The 17024-nt window shown below is 41.9% G+C and overlaps 2 protein-coding genes across 3 annotated transcripts in view; one reads left to right on the top strand and one right to left on the bottom strand.

Moving 5' to 3' along the window:
* The window catches only part of LOC146547891 (protein FAM184A-like), an 80291-nt gene extending 77372 nt beyond the window's left edge, over positions 1-2919 (bottom strand). For both annotated transcript variants that reach the window (XM_085263723.1, XM_085263722.1), the window contains exon 1: positions 2575-2919. In XM_085263723.1, coding sequence (XP_085119849.1) covers positions 2575-2739 — 165 coding nt within the window. In that variant the 5' untranslated portion in view covers positions 2740-2919. The remainder of the gene's footprint in view (positions 1-2574) is intronic.
* Positions 2920-9410: 6491 nt separating this feature from the next.
* The window catches only part of LOC146547889 (voltage-gated delayed rectifier potassium channel KCNH8-like), a 61051-nt gene continuing 53437 nt past the window's right edge, over positions 9411-17024 (top strand). Inside the window, exon 1 of the mRNA XM_085264263.1 lies at positions 9411-9820. Coding sequence (XP_085120389.1) covers positions 9745-9820 — 76 coding nt within the window. The 5' untranslated portion in view covers positions 9411-9744. The remainder of the gene's footprint in view (positions 9821-17024) is intronic.

Raw genomic sequence — 17024 nt, 5'->3', positions numbered from 1 at the left:
TTTTAGGGTCAAAGCAAATTTTGTGTTCACTGCATCAACAACTCTGATTATGAGGCTGGATTTAACATCTTAAATGTCAGGTAAAAGTGACATTTCTCATTCTCGCTGATAAAAACAGTTCCACCTTGAGGTTCACAATAGGATTAGACTGGTTTAATACAGCTATTCAAAGCTGTTGCTGTAAGCTCTTGAAAGTAAGTTTAGTGCTCTGCGTGTCACTGTATCGTCTCTTCAGTGAAGATGATGTAATGTTAGGGCAAAAATCAAGCATGTCAGAGCACTGCACTGAATCAGAGCACAGCAGCATATCTACTGTAACACAACCTCATCCTGGATTATGCAGTGGATGATTGATGATGAATTTTTGGTAATTTGGTATCATTTTAATTTCATTTCATTGATCTCTTTGCTGATGGTACCGGGTGTTCGATCTTTTTGAGAAATATGCTGCAGCCTGAAAATGGCCCACTTTCCTCGTCTAACGCTGCTGCTGCATGACCCTCATGAAAAGGTAAGGCAATGCAGCACCTGTGAATTTAACAAAGAAGCACAATTGCAAAGACGTGGGCAGTCCTGTGGGCAGAGGCAGAATGACCGAAATACACACAACAGCACTGCTGAGAGCTCGGATTTACTACGTGGACGAACAACACATGAATAGAAACGCTGGGAATGTCTGACTCACTCATCTGAAATTAAAATGTTTCCAAAGAAGAGTAACACATGTGCCACAGATACCGGTAGCCTGCAGATAAACACACACTTACGCACTCACACAAACAAAATAGAGACGCATAAATCTGCCATGACGCTTTCAATTTTTAAAAACGAAAGACACATGGATTCACAGCAGAGGAAGGTGCTATTTGCTTTAAGGGAGGACGGACGATGCAACAAAACAAGCTCTAAATCTGTGTTAAAATCCAAGTTAAACACAGAGGGATTTCTGAGATCTCCTTAGGACAAATCTGACTGGCACTGAAGCTGCGGCTCACTATTATTTTTATGTTTGCTTGTTTTTCTACATGGCAGATGCTGCGCTGGAGAAAATGCCGAGTATCTCTTTCACCATATCTTCTTGAAAGTGTTTAACCAGCTATGCTGGTTAAATCTATTAATACAACAAACTGTTCCGGCTTCAGATCCTGCTCACACAACATGCCGCTTTACACATACTCCAATCTAATTATGCAGCATTGCTTCCCAATTTGTGTAGCTATTAGATCTAAGGAACTCCATCAACACAATCTTTTTTTTTTTTTCAAAAATAGGCTCATTTGGAAGTTGCTGAAAAAGTTAAACCACTGCTGGCTTGGCTGCAAACATTTTACATCGATTACACAAAATACTTTAAAAGCCTGAGAGGCATGCAGATGACAGATTTTGCCAAGCTGCTGTTTTCCAAAAAACTAGGCAAAGTATTTAAAGATCCAATCTGCAAGTTAGAGTTGTGAAGTAAAACATCCCTCAGCCAGTTTGGGATTGATTGCAGGTCCTAAATCTTCTTCGTAATTCAGCCGGCGAGGTGAATCTTTCATTTTCATTTTCATTTGGATCAATGATTGTGGCTTGTGGCTGTTTGTTTTTTTTAAAGTGGGGTGAGGAGCAGGAAACAACCTGAAACCGCATAAACAAACACCAAACATGAGGGGGAAACATGGTGAAGAATAAACAGAGAAAAAGTCCCCGGGTTCAAACACGCAGTTGGATTGCTGACAAAATGTGGACCTTAATGCTGCCGCTGCTCTCTCGCCAAATACATTTTAATCAACCACTGAAACACTGAATTTTAATCCTGGATGTCCACATTTCCAATCTGCCCGATATACTGTGGATATCTGCACAGCTTATCCAACCCTACAGAGTGTCTAATTCCCCGCGAGTATTATGTAAAATCTTCTGTCATCTACTCCTGTTTTTGTCTCTCCTGGATCTGCATAAACAGCTTTGTTTACATTACATCCTCAGCTCCACTCTGACAAAAACCTAAATGCTCTAAAAATGTAGCTGCAACTTTAAATCTCCTACAACTGCAGGGCATAGTATCCCTGAATCCTACCCTGGTGTCAGGTGGACTACAAAGAAAGCAAAAACCTCTGCATCCTTCCGAGATTACATAACTTCTCTCAGTCCTTGGGTACCAGAGGCAGCCCAGTGGTGGCAGAAAACAGTTAAACTGTGGTGGGGAGAGGCTGGATGCACATTAACACATTCCTCTGGGCATTTGGAAAGCTCTTAGCTATCAACACCCATAGGAAAAACAGCCTGGCCACAGAGTAAGGTATACTACCGGCATGCACGGGGAAGTGTGTAAGTACTGCACAGCAATCACAGCCACTGATTATCAACTACCCAGCCTGGGTATTTAATGGTGACCTCTGAACCCTGCAGACGTGCAGAGCACCTGCTTCAAAATGCCAACACACCAAAGTCAATGAAAAATACAGGAAAAATGAGCGCAATGTTTACAAATGGCATGCAGCACCAGCACAGTTATTACACAGTTATACTTCATTTACATGCTCTAAATGACTGAACCACTCCACGGAGCTTCACTCACTCACGTCCACGCACCTTGGTCAGCTGTGCTATCTTCTTGCTCATCTTCAAATGCAGGTCTTGAGTGTATTCCAGCGTTAGGCTCCCGTCGTAGAGCATGCTGGAGGTTGTGCAGGGGGGATATTTGGTGCTGCTAGTCGAGGTGTTGTACGGAGGCTGCCAGCCTGCCCCCGTCGCCATTTTCACCGGGAACAAACCCACACGCGACGCCGCGAAGTCAGATAAAATGGAAGTGGCCTCCGCTGCGCCTCACATCGTCCCGTGGTTGCGGCTTGTGCGGTTATTCTGTCGGTTTCTGTGACGGAGGACGGAGAGCTGGAGCGGCGGAGCGCGAGACCGTTCCGCGGCAACGCATCCTCCAGCACCGCGGGCGCGAGCGCTCGAGATGAGGAGAGTGACGGAGACGCGCGCCAGATGCTCACCCCAGTAGCACGCGCTCAGGTCCGATTGGTTTACCCTTTAATGCAGCTGTGAGTGGCTTGTGTGACTTTTCTCTTCTATCTTTCCATCAGTCCAAGCTGTAATACAGTTCTTCCTCCTCATTCCGGGTTTTAACGTCTATTTTTAGTATTTTATAAATTTTATTACTGTTGTTCTGAAACAGCTGTTTTTCCTGTTAGGTATATATAGGCTGAAGCATAAAAAATTTACTCTCTTGCTTTTACAACTTTAAGCCCAAGGGGGGAGGGAGATGCCTTTGGATTTCATTTAGGCTTCACTGGATTACGTCACTCTCGAGAAGCGCAGGCTGTCACTAATCCTGCACTGACATCTGTCGGCGGCTCGTGTGAACTGCGACGCTGTTGCTGTTATTGTTGATATTATTATTAAAGGATCAGTTCGGCCAATGTTCAGACATCGTGAAAAATTACACCCAGTGTCTCCTGTCCTATGACAGCTGGGAAAGGCTCCAGCGCAGCTTAATTGGATAAAGGCGGGTGAAAAAAGAAGCAGGATGGTGGTTGTGTCAATGGTCGTGTTTATTGTCAAGAATTACTTTCACACTTCTTCCCTGTGCCTTTAATCAATCATCAATTAATCAGGTACACAGGAAAGAAGGGGTGGTCAGGCAAGAGGTGTAAATGCCATCAGTGTCAATCCAAAATGTTAAAACGTTTATTATTCATTATATTTTACTTTTTACATTTATAATTATCATGCCGACTCTTTCCAAAAGCAAGTTTCAGCACTGTCAGCTGAAATGGTAACTTCTTGGGGCACTTATTTGAAGCAGCATCTAAATTAACTTTAACACTGTGCACCAGGGCATATAAACTGCATGTATGAACTCATATCATTTAAAAAATCAAGGTTTTAACAACTTATTTCTCCTGGAGAGTATAATTCTGTTACCATCGTTGCTGTTGAGGAGTTTTCTGGTGTGCTGCGGTTTTACTGGTTGAGGTCAGATTGAACTATATGTGGCAACTGATCTCGTTTCATGGTTTGTTTGGGTATTTCAGTTTTCATGTTGATTACTGGGAACTTTTTCCACAGACATGAAATCTTATTCCAGAACAATTCATGTAGTGTAAGTGCAGCACTGATGATCTGGAGCTGGCTTTCAGGAAAGCATATGTGAAGAGCTTTGATCAAACATGCTTTTCATAGTTTCTTGGGTCATTCTTATTCTCTGTTTGAATATTAGATGCAGTCCACACAGAGAAAGTGGATGTGTATTATAAATAAAATGATTACACCAAATGATGGGAGCTTTAGATGTGAAAGGACTGATTATGTCAAAGCAGACACCTCCTAATAAATGCTAGCTTTCAAGTAAAGAAAACAAATAAAAAGCGAATTAGATCAAATAGACGGATTAAATCTGAAACCACAAGCCTACAAGGAAATGCATTCAGTGATGCATTTCCTTGTAGCCTTGCAGTCATTTTCTTACATTTCACTTGCATCTTCATTTGCTTTAGTTTGATTTTTGACCAATCCTAGACAAGCGCTGATATCGGCATGGCAACTTTTATTGTTCAAGCTATAAGTACTAGTAGGGCTGTCGCAGCATCAGACAATCATGATAATATATTATTGCAAAAATCTATAGAAAAAAAGATCTTAAAATCATATACAGCACTGTGCCTACTAGGACTAACCCCAGTACGCCTGTTTCAGGCCTGCTCATAGAATAAAATGTCTGAGTGTGCATCAGAAGACAGAGTTGTCTCTGATTGTGCAGCTACCCTTGGAAAAACCATGTCTGTATTGATAAATACTGTTGTGTCAAAACTCATCATTAAGGGACGAGGGGAGGTCATCAGATGTCATCTTTATGGAGGAACGAGTACGTGTGAGCAAATTGTTGCACATTTTTTATCAAGCGTGTTGTTGCTGGTGCATTTTTCTTTGCAGCCATGTGTTGAAGTAGCAGCATCATATCCAGTGACACTAGGATGCTCTGCATGCTGATTAGGAAGTCTGGCTCTGCTCTGGTGACTGCCCCAGAGCCTTTAGGCTTACTTACTCATGGAAGGATGCTACAGCGTAATAGACAACACATCAAATCCCCTGCATGACCTACTAGTCAAATAGCTGCAGTCTTTTCAGTAGGAGGCTCCTTCACTTCTGCTGTAAACTTGCTCTGATATAGAAATTCTTTCCAACCCACTACAGCTAAAATGTATAATGACTTCCCACTGTGCAGGGAGAGGAAGCACAAACCACACTCTACTTCTGATTTGCACACTCTATCTATCCATATCCATCCATCTATCGGATGCTGGGATGTTTACCAGTGAACCTTCATTTTGTCTTCGTTCACTTGTATTGATCAAAAGGTTAATATCTCATAGAGCAGGGGTGGGCAACTCCAGGCCTCGAGGGCCGGTGTCCCTGCAGGTTTTAGATGTGTCCTCGAACCAACACAGCTGATTTAAATGGCTAAATTAGCTCCTCAACATGTCCTGAAGTTCTCCAGAGGCCTGGTAACGAACTAATCATGTGATTCAGGTGTGTTGACCCAAGGTGAGATCTAAAACCTGCAGGACACCGGCCCTCGAGGCCTGGAATTGCCCACCCCTGTCATAGAAGCATCACCATTCAGTCTTTCCACCTAACACATCCTCATTATCCTGGATACTGTTCAGATCTCAGCGGTGGGTTGGAAAAAACCCACCGCTCGGTTTATTATCTTGACTCGAGGGCGTCTGGAGGGTGAGTTTTCATAATATTGGCCAAAACTCAAAACTGTCCACTTCACCAAGGCTGACTTTATGAAGTTGTATCTGACTTAAGCCATAGCTGTGAATTTCAAATCAGTGATATTACTTAAGGGATGTTGGGGATAGTATCATTATTAGATGGCGTATCAGACCTCATCATCTCGTGGATATCTAACTAAACTTTGGCTGCGATTGAGTACAAGACAAAATAAGTCGGTCATAAGCGAATCAAGACCAGGGCAGGAGGCTCACTCGCTCACGCTCACACTGCCTCGATGATGCAAAGCTGGAAAACAGGTGCGATCTTTGCACTGGACGTGGTCTTTGCTGTGTTTTGTGAATGCACAGTTTGACAAAACCACCAAAACAAAATCCAGCAGTAACATAGCCATGTATAATTTATTACACGAGAGGTGCTGTTTAGACTGGAGCAGATCTCACTAAACCAAGCACTGCTGCCAAACAGATAACATACCGCAGTGCAGACTCGCACTGTACATTCAGATTTCTCTTACAAGCTGGGACCTCAGAGAGCTCACAGCGAGTTTCTTGTGGGCCGTTACACTTGAGAACATTCTTAACCCACCTGTTCTGCACAGAATCAGACTCGCTCACAAGCTGTTAACCAGCTGGTAAACCACTGAACAGCTGTTCTGTTGTACGGATTTTGTTGCTGCTTCTGATTTGATACGCTACACGCTTTCATATTTTCAGACTTCACGGGAGCTTCCTCCGAATCTGGAAACAAGCAAATCATTGCTACGAATTTAGTCCTGATCATCACCCTTAAGTCATCCAGACAACTGATCTCTGTGTGGTACAATATCCTTTTTTTCTTCTTCTTTTCTTTTAATTAAAATCCCTTTGATTGTGATAAGAAACACACCATTGCAAGTGAAGAGCTGACTTTTGACCTAGAGAATAGTTCAGATTTTCCTGTAGATGGCACCCTTGCCTTACTTACACCACTGATGGTCAGGTTTTCAGTGTTTGTGAATGGCTGTAATGTTACAGTGTGCTTGTGGTTTATACTCCCAATATCATAACCAGAGTGAAGGAGTCCATTTTGGTTCGAACCAGCTCCCAGTCAATTTTCCCCACCACTGCATCCCCTCCCTCCCCTCAGCCCTCTTCTCTGCACCCCCTCCTCTTTGATTGACAGGTCTCTGCTGCAGCAGTTCAGAGAGGCGCTCCCCTCTTCTCTCGAGATGCCGTTATCTTGTCTAACAGTAACTTCTAAGCCTATTTTAGTCTTTGCAGCAATTCCAGACAGCCGCAGGTGTGGATGATTTAATTTAGCCTTGTTTTATCTGCAGACCACACTCGCCAGGGCTTCCTGTATTGAATCTACCTCGTTAAAAGCCGCTGCGCTGTGTAACATGTGCTTGGGATTCAACGTCAACCCAACTGAATTGAAATCTCTTGCTAAGAAATACTGAGGTCTAGAATACTTATATACATAGGTATGTTTGTATGTTTTCATGTGTGCTGTGCAAAGCATTTGCAGTGAATTTCTCTAAAGGGTATTAGAGTAGAGGCATACTTACTTTGCAGTTCCAGGAGCGTTAAGACCTTTGGGGGTCCCGATGCAGACAAAGTGCAATAAGTGTGAAAACGTTGGAGCTTTGCTTGTCTCTGACATTTCAGGATATTTGAGTCTTTCTCTGTAAGATCTCCTTAAAAGAGAAGCCAGGGAGACTCTAGCTGCAAGCCAGCTGCAGTCTGATGAGACTGCACCCAAAGGGCAGGATGTGCAGAACGAAGGCCTTGAAAGTAGAATTTTAATATGCAAAACAAATATTTTAAAAAAAATGCTGCAGGTTTTCAGCTTGGGGTCAGGACCATGCTGTCTTCAGTCTGTGGGATGGTGCATGTTGCTTAAAACCAGAATAGCAAAGATGCGTATGTAAAGTGTCTTACATTTAATTTAATTTCAGTTATATCATAAGAAAACATTAGTTAAAGAGGAACACGAGTACCATCATGGTCCTACAGGGCAGGCTTATAGAATGTTTAAAATTAAACCATTTGTATGTACCGAATAGATGTGGTGTAAGAAACACCATCGTCTGTGCTACATCACAACTGTTTCACACCTTAGGCCACTAAGAAAAGCCCAAGTGCAGAAGATGGGATTTCTGAGCTTAGAAGTCCCACTCTTGGACAGTGTTTAACATCTTTAATCTGTTCTTCGGGCCAAACCACTTTCTACTGACTGACCAAAAGTGTGTCCTAACTGTGTGGCAGCAATAAATAAAAGATGCAGAACTTCAGTGACATCATCCCTTTTCTCTAGTTTTGCAGTGTTGCAGTGGGACATTTAAGAGATGGTTGGGTAGAGCCTCTTTTAAAGCTTTAAACTCTAACAACTTTCAGACATGTCATTTTTTTTAAAGGCCATTAAAGCTAACTTGTGTTGGCAGTGTTTAGTATTGGTTTTGGTTTTCAACCACATTTCCAATCCCAAGCACTTCAACATAAGGAAAACCTGTCACATCAGCAAATGCAGAGGGTGGGCCTCCATCCACATCCTGGCACTATCTGCACCATCCCAGCTAATGTCGAACGAAAAGAGGGCTGCACTCTGGATGTGCTGCCACTCACAGCGCTGACATATAGACGGGGATCCATTAAGACTCACAGAACCAGGGTGTAAGTGGCAGTCTAATCTTTTGACTGATGGAGAAAACTAGCCCAGTGACAGGAAGCCTGCACAGAGAGAAAATGCAAATGCCACATAATGTCATCATCTCATTTGGCAAACCACATCTGTTTCACACTGCATATTATTTGATATGTTTATATTAGAAAAATGCATAAAAAACAGTATTATTATCACGCTCACTTTCAGCTCCATATTCTGGACTGTACCAGATTAAGCTTGTATCATTCACAGTTCAGTTCATCCTCTGTCTGAAAACAAACTATTTTGACTTCCTTTTCACTCACTTAAGCCAGCTGTTTTCTGATTGGCTGCCCCTTGCAAACAAAAGATGTGAACAGTAGATGGGTGGGACTTTGTGCTCACAGCTAAAGCTGCTGCATGAAATGACCATATTAGGTATATCTCCTCCCTTCCATGTCAACAACCAACCAAATAAACAAACAACTAGCAAACCAAACATAATAGACCTCATGCCATGTTTAACCTTAGCATCTATTATTGTAAAAGTATGCAAATGACAGAAAATACGGAGAAGTATAATGTGTTCCCACTGATCTAACTGCACACATAAGCACATGGCTTTTGTATATTTGAGTGGATTGTGGATTCTAATATATATAATCATACTGATGGGAGTTTTTAACAGTTTTCGTGTCCATCCTGACTAAATTATTCATTTGTTCTTTGAGTGACAAATGTTGCAGCTTCAAGTGTGAAACGTGGCAGACAATGCTGGTAATAGTTAATCACGCAGTGTAAACAGTAAGGACAATATGACACTTTAATTTACCAGCTTTAAATAGACACTCCATCAGAACATCAAAGCAGGGAAGGTGAAGACAGATTGATAGAATTTCAAAGACAGGAGGTAAAGGGAGGGGTGCGATGGTAGAGGGGCCAAAATTGGGTGAAAAAAAGAAAACTGTGAGTGGAAATGGTCATTTAGCCTGAGAGGAGGGTGTCTGGAAAGGAATAAAGTGTTTGTGTTAGAGAGGCAGAGAGAAAGAGCGAGCGGGAAGGGGAGGAGGAAAGAGGGATGGCTATGCAGTACATCCGTGCGTAAATGTGACCATCCGCGCCGTGGTCCTTCCATCCCCCCTTCATCCCTCCGTCCTCACCCCTGTAGCCTCCAGCGGCTCCTCTCTCCTCCTATAAGCCCGGATCACCTGCTCGGTGGTCGGTGGTCAGCTTTGGACCGTGGAGTCCCGGGTTTCTCGGCTCGGCGCCCTCCTCCAGGGGTTAGGAGGAGCGCCGGGGGCATCCTCGAGGTTTCTGCCGGGCTTCGTGTCAACCGCCAGCGAGAGCCATGGCTCAGAGCGCCGGGAAAGACGAGGCTCGACCCGCTCCCGGATGCCCGTGATGCGGGGTCTGATCGCGCCACAGAACACCTTTTTGGATACTATCGCCACTCGTTTTGATGGCACCCGTGAGTACATGTCTTCCCCGAAGCCTCTAAATTTTATTGTGCGCAATGGACATTTACAGCACTTTATATATCACTGACTTATTTACTTACTCGGATCTATGAAAACATTTTTTAAAATAAAAGATTAAAATATCCAAACTGTACAGAGTGCTCCTCCGGGGACATGCAAAGTGCTTGATGGAGATCTAGGACACTTGAAGCTTGCCGATTCTTTAATGAATGAGTAATGATGAATGAAACAAAGCCCAGACTATTGTTTAACATGTGAAAAATTCATCAAGCGCCTACCTGAGACGCCAGCATATAGAGATAATTTTGCATAGGCTACTTGATAATTCAGACTTGGCCAAAGGAGTTTAATGCACTGAGTACATGGCTCTTATTGTAAGTTTACAATGCATTAAAACCCAAATTAGTCGTATTGGATCATAGCTTTCCCGGTGCCAATTTATTATTACATCACTGTATCCATGATAAGTTGAGCTTTACAGCACTGATTCCTCATATAACACACCAGAGTTTCTATGTCTAATAGATATAGATAATGTGTTGTAAGTACTTGAAAGGTTGTATCTGATACATGTCAGTCTGCTCAAAATGCTTCAGTTTACCATGCCACACCCTTTATCAGTCATCTCATTCAAGCACGGTTGAATTAACTTGCTAATGGACTCCAGGCAGCACAGTGGTGCTGCGCAGTCAGCCGGCCTTTCTGTGTGCAGTTTGGATTGTTCCGGCTTCCTCCCACAGTCCACAGACCATGCTTGGGGATTCTAAATTGGCTGTTGATGTAAGAGTGTGTGGTTGTCTGTCTCTCTGTGTTAGCTCCCTGATGGACTGGCGACCTGTCCAGGGTGTGCCCTGCCTTGGGCCCTATGATAGCTGGGATAATCTTCATGATCCCAACTTGGATAAGCGGTTAAGAAAATGGACGGATGGAGCCCAGAGGGGCAAAAAACATGCTGTCAAACCCCGTTTAACGTCCTGGTCCTTCCACTCTCAGTGCAATGTTTTTATCTTTTCTCAGCTAGCTTGCTGTGTTGTTATTGTTGTTGTTGTTTTTAAAATTTATGAGTGTATAACCTAATTATGAAGGTCTTGGAAATCAGGACTTGATTTAAAATCCTTCTTACATTTGCCAAGGAGGTTATGTGACTGGCCCGGCTTGTTTGTTTGTAAACAGGATCACTTAAAAAGTTGCACATGGATTGGCATGAAAACTTTTTAGCAGAGATGAGGCTTAGCCCAACTCACAAGTGATTAAAGTTTGGAGTCAATCCTGATCTAGAGCTGGGACTTTTTGGAACAGTTTCGACATGTTATGTCACAAATAAACTTGAAATGTGAAATCATATCCTTCTGGATCTGGGACCTGTGGAGGGAATTTTCAATCTTGATGGACATATTGAGTCCAACCAACAGTCCATTTTCCTCTCTTTATCTTATTCAGATTCACAAGGGTTGGAGCCTATCCAGTAGTTATAGGGTGAAAGGACCTGGACAGGCAGCCAGTGTATTGCCCAGCTAATGCTTTTTTTGTTTGTTCATACTGGAGATTTTGGCCATCTCGAGTTTTTGCCTCTCGAAATGAGCCTTGACATCTTGCTCTGCGAGAAAAACATTTCAAATTGTTAGATCAGCTATAAAAGTCACCATAGATCTATTCATAAAGTAATGGTGCCACCTGAACTCATTCACAATGCTCTGACATGCGATTTTCCTTTAAACTAAACATCTTCAGAGTAACACTGTTTTAAAAGAAAATAAGCACATTCAGTCAGAGTGTTTTACTGGGACTGTCAAACCAATTAAAACCCAGCCTTTTATTATTATTCACCTGTTCTCACATTCACTGCAAAATTGCTGCACTGTGCATTAGGCTCACAAATATTGCTGTCAATCCGCACATACAGTTGCTTAAGAGAGTTACATAACACAGACCTGAAGGTGTAAATTAAAAGCCTGGACTGAGAGCCGATGCACTGTAACCGCAAGATCTGTTTTCTGAGCTCTAAGTTGAATAAATACACAAAATAAATGTCATTTGTGTCGATTTTTGTTTCCTGCTGCAAAGTGCTACGGAAAACTCAAAAGTCTAATAATATTCAGTATGCAGTGTTTTCTGCGAGGCCCGTGCAGTTGAAGTCTCATGAGATAGCACTGATTCAATTAGATATTTTTTTTCATTTTGTGTCAACAGCAATCAGTTCAACTCTAAAGTGAGAGCAGAGCAGATTGTTTCTGATCACTTCTTCCAGTCGCCCGGCGGTCCCAGTGCGCAGGCTGGCAGGAGGAAATCCATTAGACACACTGTTTGAGTAAGCAGGGATTTCACCCACTTCATTAAGACTTGAGGAGTTGTCCACCTGCTTTTCTTATCAAAAGAAATATAAAGCTTACCCTTCATTAGGAACTGGCCCTGGATTTCAAAATTATTTAACCCAGCTAACAAGAAAGGGTATGCATCTGTGCTTTCTGCAGAATTAAAGTTTGGATCATCCAGGAATCAGAAGGTCCGAGGCAGCAGCTTTAGTACCCATCAAAAAGATGCCACAGGGGGACAGAGTCCACAGAGCACCAGGAAAGCTTCCATTAGCCCTCCAGCATGTATCACCACAGACCTAAAGAGCTAGTCTGCTGTTCGCCGTTCATTTCTGGTGTTTGGTGGACAATCTGAGACTCTAGGACATAAACCACAGGCTGCCTCCACATGTAACCATCACATGAAAGCATGCAGTGTCTCCTGGTGTTTCATCAGGAGGAGGGATCCAAAAGGCCAAACAAAATGTAGTCAATAGGTACATATTCATTTTATACCAAGGACATTTTCCTTAATGATTATTTGAATAAATAATCCTTTGATTTCATATATTTACTCAAATTATAGCAGGGGTGGACAGTGTGCCATGCCTTTCTCTCCTCAGCTTAAAGTTTTTGCTTCTTTTTCAATATCAGTCTTGAAAAAATTCACTCTCACTTCCAAACTGATTCCATCTGATCTTGCATGCAAAACATTAGCAGTGATGATCAAAATTGCATACTTGCAATGATATTGGACATGTTTACTGGAAAAAAAGAATCCTAGGAACAACTTATGCAAGTACATTTTGAGGCGCTGTTATTGGCTGGAAACTGCTGGAAAACATATAAACATATCTGCTGTACTATTGCAGGAAAGGTTATTGGAAATTCAAATTTTTTTCCTTTAGTATTCCCTTCCTTATATACATAAGCTACTGTCTGGAGGTTTGGAGGAACAACACACACACAAATCAGTTTTGATACCACAGAAAGGAGCATTACAAATAGTGAACACTGACTATCATGAACCAACTGATGATTTATTTATACAGATTTATTCAACTCCCATGCTCTCGAGAGATTCTGCGTACTTTAATCCTGCACAAATAATGCATAAAGTAACAAAAAAGGAGGAAACTCCAGAGTTTGTTTAATATTAGAATCTGCGTGAAATAAGACGAGTGTGGCGTACATTCAAACACAAGCGGAAAAAACATTTACAACAAAAGTAAAATAAATATGTGTGTTGGTGCAGAAGTTAAACAGGAAATAACTGATGTAAAAAAATACTGTGTGTGATAATTCCACTTTTGACTTATCACATTTATCTATCCGTTCTTTGAGTTGCATATATTTAACACTGACTCGAACCAACCTAAAATGATGCTCCTTGCTACAAAAAGCTGATAATAAGAGCAGATCACAGTGACAGAATTTCAATAAGTGGCTTCAGTGAGGCCTGATTAAACACGTGTAAGCATTAATCATAAACGGAATCAGCTACTGGGGATAAACGCGTGAATAGATTGGATGAATGTTGACTTTTGATAAGCAGAAGCTCTTCATGCTTGAACAGCCGCATGTGAATGATGTCTGGGATGATGGTAATGTTGACTTTCTCATTCATGAATTCCCCTCTGCTCCTAACCTTTAACAGGCCATTGGTAAAACCACAGAGGTGGAATTTTAAAGAGGGGCTTCTCCAACCATACAACAGTATAACTGTACAATGCTGTCAATGGGGGTGCTGTCAAGAAACTGTCAAAGGGTAGGAATTTAGAGACTTCGGTAACTTTGAGCGAACTTGTCCGTCTTTGTGAAGCTGCTTCAGATGTCAGTGATCTTCACACACTTCACTGGTTTTATTTGTCATTACCTATGCTCGGTGACAGAACAGGGGACCTGTTCTTTGTGACTCACAGTGACTCCTCAAATGCCCGTTACCAGCCGAGCAGAAGAGTATTTTTAGGTTGGATCGTCTTGTCTTTTTTTCATACAACATTAATGGAGCAAGACGAAGCAGGGAGACTCCAGGGAATTTCTTGATTTCCTTTCGTTCATTTTAGGAGAAAGCTTAAAATGCAAAATCAACTCTCTTTTAACCCAGAGATACCTCAGTCCACATCATGCATATTTAAACGTACAAAGTCAGCCGTTTAATAACAGTTTGATAGCAAATCTCGGAAAATGTTGAAGGTAGCTGTCAGCTTTGTGGCGACAGATTTTTAACAATTAGGCTTTTGTTCAACAGTATTTTTTAATTTCATGGTTTCTGACTTTAGAAAATGTAGTATAGACTCCTCATTCAGTCTTAACTTTTGGCTGGGAGTGAGTTCAGTATGTGTGATGCTCTGACGAAGGTCTGCTAGTTTGAAATAATGGACACTTTAACATACCCGGACAAGGTTGTTGGACCTTCTTTTGCCTTCAGATCTTTCTTAACTCTTTGAAGAACTAATTCAACAAGGTGCTAGAAGAACATACGCTGTGGCATTACCAACAATGCACAAGTGGTACTAAGGGGTCCCAGAAAATATCCTATGTACCGTTACACCACCAGCCTGAACCACTGGTACAAGGTGGGATTGCTTGTTGCTTTTATGTTGCTTAGGCTGAATTCTGACCCTATTGTTCAAATGTAGCAGCAGAACTCAAGCCTCATCAGATAAGATCTGTTGTTCAAATCTTTTATTGGCTTGTTTTGGTGAACCTGTGTGAATTGTAGCCTTAGTTTCTTAGCTGACAGAAGTGGCACCCAGTGTGGTCTTCTGCTGCTGTCCAGCTTCAACATTTTGTGCATTTAGAAATGCTCTTCTGCATACCTCATTATACTCTAGGTACACAGAAGAACGTTTGACTTACTGTTGCCTTCGTATTAGCTCTAAATAGTCTCTTAAATACCTGCTGACCTCTCAAAGCAACAAAACATTTTCATCCAGAGAGCTATGGCTCACGGGATATTTTCCCATCCCTACTCTGATGATCACTTTAAATGTCAGCAGGTTGTTTTGACCATGTATACACACCTAAACTGGGATTGGGTTGCTGCCATGTAACTGGCTGATTAGTTCAACAGGTAGTGACAGATGAGTGCATGTCTTGTAACAGCTTTAGATTTCTGTTTAAATAACTTGTAGGGAAAGGTTCAAACAAGTCACAGCAATTGTGGATGTAAATGAGGCCAACAACAGTCAGGAGCACTTTGCTTTTGGTTCTTAGCTTGGTGTAACTGCAGTATTTAAAGCTGGTCTGATTTCAGAATTTATAGAAGATTTATCAAAAATTTACAAAATCAAAATGTAAAAGTGCTTGGCAGACCGAGACAATTAACACAGTTATCCATGACACGTGCATTTTTAATTTATGGATGCCTCATTTTTTAAATATCACAGTTATCATCAATACATCATTATTGTGACACCTGAGGCTCGCAGCGTGACCACGTTCTGAATAAATAACATCAGCTGAAAGGTCCACAGAGAGGCCAACAAAAGCTGCGGGAATATATGTAAATGTATGCGTCGGCTGTCAGCATCCAGACGATGTGTCAGATACAGATCAGATGTTAATAACAGGTGATATTTTAGGGGTACACTGCAGGTCACGCTGTTGATAAAAGACCAAAACCCAGACAGTAAAATAGTTCAGACTCAAAATGACACTTTAATGACTAACATTATAAAACCCACACACAAGTACTGCCCAATGACAGCAGGAAAACATTTTAACTGAGCAAATATGGAAGTCCCTTCACCAGAGCAGAGAACATTGAGCACATTTTGTCCAACTATCAACATATGTAAGAATTAAGTGTTTGCTTTGCATTAATGTTGGCCATGCAGTAGCTTTGAGTTAGCTCACACATCTGCTTGCTCTGCGTTACTGGAGCTTCGTCATACGTAAAGCTGTGGGCTAAATAGTTTTGAAGGTGAAAAGAAGATGAAGATGAAAACGTGTTTTCAGTTACAGTCGAGGAAACGCGTCAGAGAGCGGCTTTAACGACTGCTATCGTCCAGCTGTCAGTGCTCGTGTCTTTATTTGCTTGTTCCCTTTTCATTTCATTGGCTCTCGCACAGACAAATTCAGCTATAAATGGAAGCCAGATTAAACGCATATTAATAATTTTGGTCAACAGTGTGTCTACAGTTTCTGCACTTGATGCTTCAAAATTATCAGTATTTCAAAAGTGACTTCAGCAAACATGTTGTGCTGTGTGCTGGGTTGTGATTGGCTAAATGTCAGTTGCACAAAAAAAAAGGTGTTACTATATGAGGCAAAGTCACACACGATACTTAAATTATATGAGAAAACATTTAAAAGGGTAAAAAGGAGAGATTGTTTTATATTCTTATATAATATTAGAACTATAATAATTATGGTTCAGTAGACGCCTCCAAACGGGTGCTGCAAACAAACATGTAATGTTTGCGGCCTGTGTGCGTGTGTTAGGCTTACATTGTGCGTGAATGTGCTGTGGCAGGCTGTCGCTGTCAGTGTTATCAGTAGCAGGGTTTATCGGGGTTCCCTAAGCCGCTCAGGGGCTGAGTCTGAGCGGTTTTGTTGTGCAGTTCACACGTTATTACACCTGGATTGTGGTGGGGATGTGACAGGCCTGCCTAGCGCCTGGGGAATGAGCAGAAAATAAAACAAAAACAGAATACTATCACGGCATAAGGCCAAAAGGAAAATGGAGGGGCACAGGAAACCGTTTCCTCTGTAAGCAGATCACGTCTCTGAGGGAAAGTGTCCATGTAACTATGAGGCCGACCGCCGCATGTGTGTGTAATGAGCTCTGTAACCTTGCACACAGTGCAGAAGCAGAAAGCATCGCATGTTTAGGTGCAAAGATGTGATTCAGCATTTGCAGGAAACTCTTTCTACTCCATTCTTTTATGTTTTCATG

The sequence above is a fragment of the Mchenga conophoros genome, linkage group LG23 (assembly GCF_057382185.1).
Source record: "Mchenga conophoros isolate Kocher_MC1m ecotype Shallow Benthic linkage group LG23, M_conophoros_male_GT1.1, whole genome shotgun sequence".
Taxonomy (NCBI): Eukaryota; Metazoa; Chordata; class Actinopteri; order Cichliformes; family Cichlidae; genus Mchenga; species Mchenga conophoros.
Note: the sequence above shows the minus strand (reverse complement) of the source record. Positions and strands in the feature narration are given on the sequence as shown.